Genomic DNA, 13,761 nt, shown 5'->3' on the forward strand with positions numbered 1-13,761 from the left:
CTTGGTTAGGTTTAGGGTTAGGGTTAGGTTAAGGTTAGGCATGTGTTGTTTATGGTTAAGGTTAGGATAAGTCTCCAGGAAATGCATGTAAGTCAATGTAATGTCAACATGGTGTGTGTGTGTGTGTGTGTGTGTGTGTGTGTGTGTGTGTGTGTGTGTGTGTGTGTGTGTGTGTGTGTGTGTGTGTGTGTGTGTGTGTGTGTGTGGTCCCCTCTTCCCTTGGTGGTTGTCACACAAAACATGACTCCACTGCAGCAGAAATGAAAACGGTCGCAAAAAACATAATTATGTGTGTTTCAATCTCTTTTTGTTGTTTCTCTCCATGTACTTTGATGCACGTGATGTATATGGTTGGTTGGTGTGTGTGTGTGTGTGTGTGTGTGTGTGTGTGTGTGTGTGTGTGTGTGTGTGTGTGTCTACTTGATTACACAATACGGTTTGTATCCTGTTCATACATGATCAGGAAACACTTTGTTTTTACTGGTAGTAATGTAGGGTAAAGTCAATGAAGGTGTGTGTGTGTTTTCTCAAGGCGATAGCTGAATCTTGGTCAACCAAACCAAACACAGATTGACCAACCATTGAAAGTGTAATGTCATTCATTTGTGGGCTTTTATAACATTAGTCTCCTATCAGTAGTAAGGAATATAGAGACAGGAAACAAAAGGAATTGTGTGCACGTGTTAAGGTTTAGATAAACGTAGAGCACTCTTAAAGGGTTAATGTTTGATGGGTGTTACTGGGGCCTCAAACCATTCAATTAGACTCTTTATATTGAAGCCAAGAATATCTGACAGCAGGAAACAACACAATGAGGTTTCTAATGCCAGAGGGCAGAACACCTTGAACTGATGCCTGCCACTACATTCACCACAATCACAAATATGACTTGATATACTAGTCATAAGGTCAGGAAGAGGCAAACACTTTAATTTATACACTTTTTAAGCACTCTTTTTTCTAGAATCAAGTGTCATTTTTGTTTAAAAATAACAGCACAGATATGCACCTTTATTTCAAGGCACTTACAATCCATTACATAAGAATAATTAAAACAAAGAAAATTGTGTTGGTGGCAAATGATCAAACAATGGTAAAACATCTGTGCTGTTTTACTGAAAGATCCCTGTTGAGATTGGCCGACTTGTTAATGCTAATGTATGTGTAGCTAAAGAAAAAACAAAAACATTCATAAATCAAATGTTAAGACATTTTAATGATATTTAGCTCACACAAATCATTTAATCTTTCCTTTTAACCATTTGTTAGTGTAAGTGACAGAATAGTGTCATGTGCAACATTCCAGTAGGTGTGTGTTAATAATGCTTGCCATGCCTTTGTGGTGACAGGAACTATTATTATGCAGGTGTGTTGGTCATACAGAAAGTTCATGCAAGGCTACAAGCCTTGCATGAACTCCTTTGCCAATACAGAGTTTGCTAAGCAAGCTAAAGTGTTTCTGAAATAGACCAAACGGGAGATGAGCCAACCCTCATCGTACTGTAACACAAGCCCTTAGCAAGCAGACAGTTAAAAATTAGCAGAGGGCCTAACCCCAGGAAGTGTTCTTCTAAACTATCAACGGTGCAGAAATAGTTAATTCACACAGTATAATTGTACGAACACTACATTCATTACATAACTAAATAAATTGTATCAATGTAAATGGGACACATTTCTGTACATTTACTGATTCTTAAAAAAAAAAAATCACATTTAGAAGATTAAACATCTGCTCCAACAGCATCTCCACAGAGAGTTTAAGGCTTGAATCATGCTGCAACAGGGAAAGATAAGGCAAGAAATGTGCATGTGTAGCACTCCCAACCACTGCTGTCAGGGGGTGCAAAACAGCAGTGGGCCTCAATCAACCCCCTGTGGATAAATCAAGATGTACAGATCGATAGAAACACCAGCCAATGTGTACAGGTCTGTTTGTGGACTGGTTCAGTACAAGACATGACTAATACTCAACAACTCGAGGGGTAGCCACTGATGCCAAAAAAAAAGAGAAATAGCTTCTCCATCCGTCTCTGGTTAACACTAATGCCAGAGTGGAGGTCTGACTCACAACAAATGAACATGCATGCATGTGCAGTATTGTGTGCCTGGGTCTGGTCCATGACATTTGAAAACACGAGTATTTTCCAAACTATGATTCACTTTCTTCTAACAACTTTCTAAGAAGAAAACACCCAAATTCATGTTGCCAAAACAACAAAAAGCCAGCAGGTGCTTTTTTGAAAAATGAGTGTCAGTCATTGAAATTGTAGGGTATTTCATTTTTTTGAAATTCTGAGATTTTTATCCTGCAAAATCAAAAAAGTGTAATTATAATATATCCACGCTGAAAAATGATAGTCAACATGTGTATGTGTTTCATAAAGAAAGGATGGACACACAGAGACAGGGAGCGAGTCTAGGCTTGTCTTCTAGGCATGCGGGCACTTGTGCTGTTTTTAATCAGCAGGGCTGTGTTAACAGAGCGGCCGGTGGCTCACCCTGACAGGCAGACAGCCGGCACACTGCTGCTACCGTTCAGACTGACACACTCCCACTCACTCACACACACATCCCAAAATATTAAGTGAGATCATACAGTATATTTCCGTGTAAAAAGGATTTCATCAGCATATAGGGATAAACATGTCGGGGGTTAGGCCTAAATATAGCAGGGAAATTAAAACGATTAACAAAGTTTAACACTGTTACACCGCTCCTTTGCCTCATGAGACCAGATCCAACCGGTTTGCACAACCCTGTTTACAAAGCAACCGCATTAATGCTTTTTATAATAACAAAGTGTCTGAGAGAACAGCAACAGTAACCTTAGAAATAAGCTTAAAGGTAAATTGTCTGTTGACATTAAAGGTATTTTAACTCGCCTGCCCTGAATCAGTTTGCTGGACAAGGCATCTCCTTTAGCACTACTGCCACCTACTGACCACTTTAGGATTTTCTGTAACGAAACTGTTTACTAAACAAACCACTAGTTGAGGTAGTCAAGCATTTCAGATGCACTGGGGTCTACTAGTGTGGGAAATTCAAATCACTGTTATGATCCCTTCAATGACCAAGATAAATAACTTACAGTGATAAATGGCCTCCTTACTCAAGTGCACGCTTTTGTTATTTTTTTACTTATTAATAATGGTATGTGTCTTACTGAGATCCTCGGCCAGCTGGACTCTGCGACCGGTGATGAGGTGGGTCTTCTTCTCCTGGTCTTCCCCAAAGTCCTCCAGAACCTCCTTCACATTTTTCTCCAATCGGCGCACTGAGAAGAAGAATGGAGGAACAGACACACACAAAGCATAACAATCAATATTTAATCAATGAGCATCAACAATGCATCAGATTTTTGGATTTATTGTTCAATTATACAATCAAAACATTTTACGATCATTACAATGGTTGTGAGCTGAATTGGTGTTTTTTCATGATTAAATGGCTACGGTGAATCGTTAATGCACTTGGGTTAATTAAATAACATAGCTCTGGCCAGCTATAAGACCACATTTCAATCAGTTTTAACTATATGGTTTTGTCTGGCTGCTTGTGGTGATCGTCCAGAAAACTTAAAATAATTCCTCCTAAATGACTGAAAATGATATTGTTGCAACAATGTACTCATTTAGAAAAAGGAAAACCATGAGTATGCAGTAAAAACCCCAGCAATGACCTGACAGTATTTTGGAACAGCTCAAAATAACTACTGGTAGCCAAAACCAACTACATAAAGACTACATCATTTATCCAAACTAAATAGGATTTCCCAAATAATACATATTTCCCCCTTTAAACGATAGATATCATAAGTTCTATTGCCAACCCTTACCCTCAGTGTTGGTGAGCTGCTGTCGGAGAGTGTTGCCTGTGATGACCAGCATTCTCTGGATCCTCCAGAACAGAACCACATCATTGCACTCCAACTGGGGGAGAAAAACATACAGGCACAGGGCTCAGCTTCTTCACACATTGACATTAAATATATCTGAGGGTAAGTAGAAGAGAAAAAGTCAACTAAGGATAACTCAAACCCTTTCCTTACCTCAGAGTCAACAAAGTGTCTCTGGTAGTAGTAGAAGCCTCTCTTGCAGAGGTTACAGTGAGACAGCGCCTTCTGCAGGAAGTGTCGGCGATACAGCTGATGCCACGTGTCTTTGATCTGAACAGGTAAGAAGATCAGTAACTCAGCAGTTGATGGATGATAAGCATCATTCAAAAAGGGGCACAAACACTGTATTCATGCTACAGCTACAAATATATCCACCTGTGTGGCAAATAGCCAAGACAAAGTCGCATACAAACCCTAATTAACTGAGACATAACAAGAAGCATTGGAATTATTCTGTTAACAAGTAAAACATTAACATATAGAGTGCCACAGTGACGCGTCCTAATACCTGGAAGTAAGTTAGCATTTTACCACAGATCACGTTTTGTTCAGCCGGATAATATCCACGTCTACCCTACTTTTATAATTTCGAATCGTAAATCTATTGATTCGATTTATGATTTGCGGAACAAAACGTGATCCGTCTCTTCAATTTGAGTCCACCACAGACCTTATTTCGATCTATTTTCCAAAATCCTATGGAGAAAAATGCATTGGTTTTTGTCGAAGGAACCGGAAGGAGTTTACTTCCGGGTTTTAGGACGCGTCACTGTGGCACTCTATTCGCCCACTGTCTAAAGAATCTCACCAGCACAGGGTCGACTTCCACAGATCGTGCCTCCAGGTTCTTCCTCACTGTGGTGACCTCGTCGTTGGCTAAGTACGCTGTGTGTTCATCGTGGAGCTTCAGCAGGCGCTCCAGCTCGTTTTTTGTTTCATTACGAACGTGCTGCGAGGTTAAACGAAAAGGAAGTGAGCGCCGTCCTTGAGATGGTGAATGGGTTTTAAGATATTGATGATTATTTCCTGTCCTGTGTGTAATTAGGGATAGCTCAACGAAAAGGATTACTTGATTTAAACTAGCTGTTTTAGAACTGGTATTATAAACGTTTTACATATGCCTCACAATCTTTCTAAAGGCCTTGTGGTAAAAATGTAACAACCTGGAATTTGGGGAGACCCCTCGGACTCTGACCTGATCTGGAGTGCGACTCGTCCAGTTCATCCATCTCTGCGTCCAGCCTGGACCAACCATATCTCTGATAACTGAATCAGCTACAAGAAGAAATGTGAAGAAAAGAGAAAGAAAAGGAGAAAAGACATATTAAAAGAGAGTGCTATGTTTGTTGTGAGTAAGCTACCTACATTACCTTCTATCCACATTATTTCAAACAAACATGAGATCGTATGTGAAGATGTCACATGACCACGTCTCACAAGCTGTTCTCTTGTAATATGTGTGTCTGTGACTTGTTAACAGTTTACTACAATGTGCCACAGCAAGCGTAATAATTCATTCTGTAATTGACATGGATCTGACATGACTATATTTGAATGCTAACCTTGTATTCTAATGGAGAGGAAATATTTACAGAGGGCCAGCCAGGTGGAGAAGACGCTGAACGTGGCTGCTACTTCAACAATTCTACTCACTGATGTGAAACTGTATTATACTTAGTCAACCGATCTTCAAAACAACATAAGGCAATAGAACAGGCAGGTGTATAAGTTGTTTAAGACAATGAAGGGAGTCTAATGTTGGCTAGGTGACACTGTATGAAGCCATCATGGCCAACATACTGTCTTTGAGGCGTGAATGCAGGGTTTCCTCCATGAACATGATGGCTGCATCCCACTGGGGCTTGTCTGTGATGGAGCGGTCTTCCAGGGCATTGTGCTGGATCACCCTCTGATGCACACACATACAAAGGAGAACATAAAAAACACATGTTCAGCTTCAAAGTAATTGCTAGTTCATATTAAGTGTGTTTTGTTTCATGGTGTTTTAGTCAAATGTCCTAATATGTTTTTTATCGTATTAAGTCAATCCCCTCCTGCTTTTTCTAAGTTTAGTTTAGTTGACTACAAGTCTGGTGATTTAAGAATCACCTTAGTCAAAGACACCATCACTCTTTTGGTGGTTTAAGTAATACAATAATTGTGGACATTTTAGTCTTGTTGATTCATCAGATTATTTTGAACATTCAATAAATGGCATCTAGCCCAAATGTCAGCTCATTTCCAGAGCCTAAGTCTTGCTGTTGATTTTGTTAACTTGAATTAAAGTAGGTAAGTCACTCCGAGTACTGCTAACATAAAGATGTGCTGCATTGCATTTTTTTTTATAATAATCCATCATATTTAGTCTCATTTTTTTTGTCCATGACAGTAAAAAGTTTTTCGTTGTTTTAAATACATTTCAGAATTTGAAGAATATATATTGTTTTGTAGACAAACACATGTAGTAAGATCATTCATAAATACAAATTAACACTGGTATTTTGTCCTGTACCAGAAGTTCAAATAATTGGCATTGATGGGTCGTCTTTGCTTGATCCATTTCTGCATTTTATTGACGGTGAAATGTCTGCTTTAGGAGATGTTAAATCGACCTGTGTGCTCCGAGTGGATTTACGGTGTGTTTACCAGGCTGTCCATGGCCCTCTCATTCCACTTGTGCCTCTTGATGCTCTCGTCCTTCACAGCCTCCTTCAGCTTGTCAAAAATGTCGTCTTGGTCTTTGCCTTTGTATTCAGCCATAAAGCGGGCAAACTCCTCCTGCAGGGTCTCCCAGGCAACCTAACGGGAGGCCAAGTATAGAGGGGAAAGAGGAGGCTCATATTACCACAAGGCCAGTGCCTGATTGAATATTTCTTACATTTCTGTTCTCTGTGGCTAGAAGATGGACCAAATATATATATTAAGGAACAACAAGTACAGGCAATGCTTATTCTAAGAATGTGATAATCAGTCAAATGGCAAATGATTTAGAAGTAACCTTTTGAATACCATAATGATCAGGTGTAAGCTGTTACCTCCAGTGCTTTGTATGGAAGCTGCTTGTCGGTCCACTGCTTGAGCTTGATGTCAACGGTGGTGTTAAAGGTACCCGAATCCATCGTTTGGGCTGCAGGCAGGTAGATGTTCTCAATCACATGAGTGGAGACACGTTCCCACATCTTCTTCTGCAAGATGGCCTCCCTGGAAGAGAACATGTAAAATAAGGGCACATTTCGACTTGGAGAAGGAAGATATCTCTTCATTGGTACCTCTAGCTTTTGTTGACTCCCATACTGTAGAATCCTGATTATTTTCAGATTTATATTTGAGACATATCTAGCAAGCAAGTGTGTTTGTAACAAAGTTGGTTCCAGGTGTCCAGTCCAGTAGAGTGACCCGGTCGGGTAAGAACAATGAGTGAAGGATTGTTCTTATGAGCTGCTATCACTTGTGAAGTCAGTGCTGCTGCAATTACACTTGACTGTAGATTCCACTACAGCTCCAGTGTGACCCTGTTAGCAGCTAACAGCCTCCACACTCTCGCTCTTTCTCTCCAGGGGAGCGTGACAATGGAACAAAACCCTAACCAAAGTCCTCCTGAGAGCAGACCATGGCTGTGCCTCTCTCATTTATCATAAACGACACTCATATTTCATTAGGCGCCCCTTTTGTTCCGGCTAGCACTCCTCACTGTCAATAAGCGTTATCTCCAATAGTGCTGGCTGGCTGCTGGCTGGTTAACAGGGTCACCCCGGTTCCCCTCCATAGGCCATTCATCAGAGTATTGATCTGGCAAACTGATGGCACACACACTGGGGATGGTCCCAACACCATGCATACATCTCATTTAGCAAGGTTTTCCTCATCGGGGGTGAGGTATAACTATATATTCATGCAAAGATAAATGACCCCAGAGATAAAGACCCGCACTTTGCTCTAGAAATAGCTCTGTACTCGTGTCTGGTTGAGTCCTGGGGCAGTGCAAATGCATGATCTTATAGACTTTCAGCAAAGGCCAGGTTTAACACCATTCAGTCCTAAATAGGGTGCATCTAATTAAGATAAATATCCTATATAGAGTAGATAAAACATTAATAGTGACAGTGCTAAAATGATTATATACAAATAGAACGTTTGTTTTAATAAATGCTTGTACCTGTATTTGAAATGATAATGAGCACACAAAATGAACATTAGATATTAGCTTGTCATTGACTTACCAGTGTTGTGGGGTCACTTGACTCAAACTAATGACTTCATCCAGAATTTCATTTTTGGCCTTTTCGAATAGTTCATTCTGCAAAAGAACAGAAAGGAATTGTTACGGTCAAATCTTGAAAAGCTTGAATAGCGTGCAACAGTTTTAATATATTGTCTTGTTTTATATCTTTAGATTTTTCAAAACAGGGACACAATACCAATCATTTGGCTTTTGTTGAGCCTCTAGTTAGGAGCATTATAAATGTGAGGTGTGGTTGCTGTGTGTCTCTCACCCTGTCCAGCTCTCTCAGGCGAGGGTAGTTGTTCTTCCACTCTGTCTCCAGGTTGAAGCGAGATGCTGGGATTGGAAGAGACGGTGAATTTGATGAAACAAACCTTTCTCAGAATGGACAAACTTTTCATATTTACAAAATGTAAATGATAATTGAACATAAATAGTTTCATCATAAAGCTAACCTGGCCACTCAAAACTCTACCTTAAAATATCTGATTTGTTATTTAAATGTCTGGAAGATCATTTCTATCCTGCACATTTCTATTGTTCACATCTGATGTTCAGCTTCATCAAAAATGAATTCTCTATATTCAAGAGGCAATGTCCATACAGGGATAGGGCCTGTTTTGTTTGATCCAAGTAGCTTTCAGACTGCAAATGGTGCCTATCCTTTAAAAGAAGTGGGTGAGGACTTTGCACACTCGCTGTCTTAACTGGTCCCTCGTGAGGAGAGGGGATGGGTTTAATCACACACTCTATCAACAAACAGTCAAGTCAAGTGTAAGTTCACTTTTTATGCATGCACACAGACAAACATACACCAGGACCACTGTCCCTCTCCACAGCTCCCTATGCACAATGGGGATTAGGCTAATTGCCGGTTTGAGGGGCCACAGTGGCGCCAAGCATAGAGGACGGAGGCCGGCTGTTTGTGATTTGATGGGATATGGATCGATACGCCACACAATGGGCCTATGGGAACTGTAGTCTCACCGCCATAAATCTCCTGTGCTGTTAGCAATGGGTTGGAGATTGTCTAGACTAATTGCAGTTGGAAGTCAGGTCTGAAAGAGTGGGAAAGTGTGGCAGGGCGGGCAGAGTAAGGTACAAGGCGCTGGGAGAAGAGAAGAGGAGAAGGAGCACCTGTTCCATGTACAGTTAATGTTTAAACATGCCAGGGACTTTAAAATACATTGATTATTAACATTCACTCAGTAACACAAATAATAAGGAATACAGTATAAATCAGTCAAGCCTTCCTGTGAGAGGGCTAGTCCTGTAAGAGAAGTCCTACCTTTGAAGACATCCGCCTGCTGCTCCACAGACTCTCTGACCATCTTCCAGAAGCAGTCAGAGACGGCCAGACTCAAGTTCTTCGTGGTCACCTGGTGGGCCTTCAGCATGCCGTCCCTAGTTGTATAAATATATGAATTGTCCGTTTTAAATGAATTCCTTCGATGAAGCATTGATATTTGGATCACATGGGACTTACTTTAGTAATCTGGAGTTCTGGAAGAAATCTTCCTCGTAATCTTTAATGGAGTCGATGCTTTCACCACTGCTCCCTGCACACAGGAAGACAGCACAACAAGGTGTGAGTAAATCACAATTCAGTTAATGTCTGGTCTCATTCAGAATATGTAAATATATGTCATTATGGTACAAGTGCTACATAATTCAGGTTAAAGTGGGTACAAACGTTCTTACAAAACAGTTTGACGATATGCTGTTTAAACAAATTAACCTGCAGCTTGCTCCATGATAATCGTAGTCAGTGTACAATTGAAACCAAGTTCAGACGTAACCATGACCTGAACATCTTCATTAGATATTGGGATATTAAATGTAGCATGATGGATAACTCAGGACAACATGTTACCTTTTCCTGTCACCACTGCAAAGTAGCCCAGGGCCTTCATTGGAAACAGCTTCCCTTCCACTATTTGCTGGATCTGAAATAAAAATGTAAATTAAATTAAATTCTTACACCAGTCTACTCTGCGCACGGTTCCCTAACATCAGCTCATTGAGGGGCCAACGAGTTCAAATAAAGGTGGTGAGCTCCCTCTTGTGGAGCAGCTGCACTCTATTCATCAGTTTGCAACTGTTTTGAAATCTACAAATGCAGCTCCTTTACTCACCATTTCTGCAATACTAATGCTATTCAACTCTGGATGACAAACATTATGATTGATTTGTATGACTTCTATACATTGACTGAACTGTGGCATTGTTGATCCTTTTTATGATAGAAGACAAAGCAAGTAAACATTACAAGTAACATTTATAAGAGCCAAGGTATAGGTGCAGATATAATCCTTTACATTTATAAGAAACATTGTTGCTGCTTTCTATTTTGGGGATAGTTAAGCCTCTTACTCTGTTGGGGCTGGCCAGGTTCTTTTCAGCCAAGTCCACCTTGGTCAGAACAAAGATGGTCCTCTTCCCCTGGGGGTCCATCTGGCTGACCAAGTCGGTTACGATGCTCCTCTCTGCATCGACACTGCCATCTGGAGGGAGACAAGGGGAGCACAGGAGATATGATAGTGATCGTGATAGTGAAGGCGCGTGTCTGTGTTAAATCAGTGCGGGATTTCATTTAATATAAAATACTCTTATTTGCCAAACATGACTCAAGCCTCTTTGGCTCCAAGCCTTTATTGCTCTTACTGAATTATACTCATGGCTCACCCTGTATACAGAGGATGATCGCATTGGGGTTCTGCATGTAGGCCCTGCTGATGCTGAAGATAGTGTCCTTAGTATCTGCCGCCATGCCTGCAGTTACAGTCTGAGAGAGACACACATTTGAAATATGATTAAAAAACCTTTCAAAAATTGCATTTGTATTACCATGTTTATAAAGACAAGTTTGGTCTAATAGCTTTAATATTACAAAGCTTAAACATCACAAGGTCATTAAGTATCTGAAATGGATATCCTGCATACATAATATAAAACTTTTAGGAAAAAGTAAACAGCGAAGGAAATGTGTAAACAAGTAACATGTAATGTAAGCATTCCCATCCTCATTAATGTAATAATGTATACTCACGCTGATGACTCCTGGGAGGTCAACAAGCACCATCCTCTGGATGCCCGGGCCTTTGACACTCAAGGATATTGTCTGTCATGCAAAAAATAAACATCAATTTCCATGAAGCATAAGAGACTCAAATAGGCAAGTAAGAGCTTTGTTTTCTAAATGGAAGCATTAAATCTCACCTCACAGCTGACGGTCTGTCCCGCCTTCACACTCTTCCTCATCCTCAGCTCAATCTCGTGCCTCAGAGCAGCCAGCTGCAAGGCAGAGCAGGACACACCAGATGTAACAATGTATAACTCGTAAGAAGGAGCTGAAATAATCCAAAAGTTGGAGGGAATTCCTGACTTACGTCTTCCTCCTTGGTAAGGTCAAACTCTCGGCCACTGTCCTTAAACATGGCCACGTGGTGGGGGCCTTCGCTGAGTGTTACCTGTAGAAAAAAGTAACTCCATCAGAACTGTACTTTGTCCTCTTAAAAAAAATATCTCGATTCTGGCTCACAATGGTTGTCAACTCTTCAGAGTAAAGACTACACAAACATCAGCCAGGTTTGTCCTACACACCTTGACGGGAGAGCGTGTCATCATCTCTCCTGAGCCCCGGGGGAAGATCCTGGCCTGAGCGATCATCTCCAGCACGCTCGTCTTTCCAGCACTCTGATCCCCGACCACCACCACCTGACACACAAGAGGAGGAAATGGATGACATATTACACATCAGACAAAGGACAGAGGAGGGTATAAAGGACAGACTAAATATACCTTTATGTCTTTGATTAAAAAAAAGTTCATTTCCTATGAGCAGTAGAAGTACATGCTCCTTACCCTGGGTAGATGGTCCTGAGTGTTGTAGTTGGCATCGTAGTCTGACAAGATGTCCAGGACTTCAGAATACAAGTCAATAAGAGACTTCTGCACGAGGGAACACAATGGCAAGACACATGTTATGGATTTGTAAATGTACAGTGTAATTACTTTATCCAGAGTGACAGTAACGTTAATAAATATCTACACTAATATAAGAGACAGCAAACAGCAGTAAAACAGACCCAAAGAATCTAAAACATTTGAATACAAGTTTAATAACGTAATCCCAATCAGGAAGAATTCCAAGCTTAATAGGGACACTTTAATGTTCACATGTGAAACCCACCTTCACTTTCCTTTGGTGGATCCCCTTATCATCTTTTTGCAGCACCACTTTCCTTAACTCTTTATTCTCCTTCTCCAGTCTCTCCAGCATGCGTTGATATTTAAGCTACGGGATAAAAAGTACCAATAAACAACCACAATCAGGTACAATGTAAACGTATTGGCAATTTCATGATTCCCACAATTACAAACATTCCTCTGTTCCAACTAAAAGATTGAGTTAATCAAAGTAACACAGCATCTACTGTACCTGGGTACGGAGTAGTTCTTCTTGAAGTTGGTCGAACTTTTCTTTGTCTGATGGCTAGAGGTTAAAGTAGAAAAGATAGGAAAAAGAACAGCAACAAATTGAGTTGATGTTTTCTTTTAGTTTTGAACAATAAGGGCTCCCCGTGCTCTCACTGTGCAAGCATGACATCCCACCAGCACCACGAAGGTTCATTATGTGCACACTGTATGGCAGAAAGAACCAGAATTAACAATCATATTATTGCATAAAGAGAGGAACACAAAACAGATTTCAGGCAAACACTAATCATTCTGTTATTCCTTTGGTGCGATCGACAAGCTATTATTACCAAACGGGCACGAATCATCAGAGAGCCCTGAAACACAGCCGATTTAAATATCAAAATCATTTTCTCATTACATATTGATTTCTCTGGATTAGGCAAACATCATTTGATTGTGTATTTTGTTATACTTCAGGCAAATTGTTAGAATGAGAGACAGGACAGAAAGCAGGAGACACAGCAAACATGAACAAATGGGATTGGCAGCAAAGGAAAGGGAATTTTCAAAGACTACAAAACTACTGTTAACTATTTTGAGAATGTGCTGTCATTTTCTTTTTAGCAATGTTTGCCAGGAAGATTAAATTGTTTTTTGAAACTCCAAAAATAAGACACTTATTTAGACATTAAAACAAACTGCTCATAAGCTCGAGGCATCTACCTCGTTAGTCAAATCTCAAATGATATCACACAGCTGGGTGCATCCATGGTATCTTCAATAAAAGCAGCTCACACCATGCAGCTGGCCTCCACTCCACTCCATGCAGTGTGTCCGTACATTAATGGAGTGCTGCTGATGATTATCCGTCCGTGTGCATGAGAGTGAGACTGAGCTACGTCACTGGGCTGCTGGGACCAAGCTATGGAGGAGCATGCATGCCTTCTCCACAACCGACGCTTAGCCTGACACTATGGGGTGATACATGGAGGCTACTGTTGGATGTTGTAGGGGACACACTATATAGTATTGAAAGGCCAATTTGCCTGCACTACAAATATTATAATATGAGCTATACAAAGTAAATATATATTTAACATTAACGCCATTGCTTTAATAACAGGGCTAGACACGATCACCTGTGTATAATGCAATCCGATGCACTAACAATGCAATAAATACATCGAGTCAGGGAGTTGTGATTTATGGTGGTGGATTC

General features: G+C 40.5%; 1 protein-coding gene across 5 annotated transcripts in view; it reads right to left on the minus strand.

The window, feature by feature from the left end:
- Window positions 1-13,761, minus strand: part of opa1 (OPA1 mitochondrial dynamin like GTPase) — a 40,791-nt gene that overhangs the window by 18,621 nt on the left and 8,409 nt on the right. For all 5 annotated transcript variants that reach the window (XM_079646800.1, XM_079646801.1, XM_079646799.1 and 2 more), the window contains 22 exons: window positions 12,562-12,615; window positions 12,313-12,417; window positions 11,985-12,071; window positions 11,724-11,837; window positions 11,510-11,590; window positions 11,340-11,414; window positions 11,170-11,241; window positions 10,806-10,905; window positions 10,494-10,624; window positions 9,994-10,066; window positions 9,607-9,679; window positions 9,409-9,524; window positions 8,392-8,456; window positions 8,119-8,195; window positions 6,934-7,099; window positions 6,545-6,697; window positions 5,699-5,807; window positions 5,094-5,173; window positions 4,707-4,847; window positions 4,052-4,168; window positions 3,839-3,932; window positions 3,167-3,277 (listed from right to left, as the gene is read on the minus strand). In XM_079646800.1, the coding sequence (XP_079502926.1) occupies window positions 3,167-3,277; window positions 3,839-3,932; window positions 4,052-4,168; window positions 4,707-4,847; window positions 5,094-5,173; window positions 5,699-5,807; window positions 6,545-6,697; window positions 6,934-7,099; window positions 8,119-8,195; window positions 8,392-8,456; window positions 9,409-9,524; window positions 9,607-9,679; window positions 9,994-10,066; window positions 10,494-10,624; window positions 10,806-10,905; window positions 11,170-11,241; window positions 11,340-11,414; window positions 11,510-11,590; window positions 11,724-11,837; window positions 11,985-12,071; window positions 12,313-12,417; window positions 12,562-12,615 (2,194 nt within the window). The remainder of the gene's footprint in view (window positions 1-3,166; window positions 3,278-3,838; window positions 3,933-4,051; window positions 4,169-4,706; window positions 4,848-5,093; window positions 5,174-5,698; window positions 5,808-6,544; window positions 6,698-6,933; window positions 7,100-8,118; window positions 8,196-8,391; window positions 8,457-9,408; window positions 9,525-9,606; window positions 9,680-9,993; window positions 10,067-10,493; window positions 10,625-10,805; window positions 10,906-11,169; window positions 11,242-11,339; window positions 11,415-11,509; window positions 11,591-11,723; window positions 11,838-11,984; window positions 12,072-12,312; window positions 12,418-12,561; window positions 12,616-13,761) is intronic.

This window comes from Notothenia rossii (genome assembly GCF_949606895.1).
Source record: "Notothenia rossii genome assembly, chromosome: 1".
Lineage (NCBI taxonomy): Eukaryota > Metazoa > Chordata > Actinopteri > Perciformes > Nototheniidae > Notothenia > Notothenia rossii.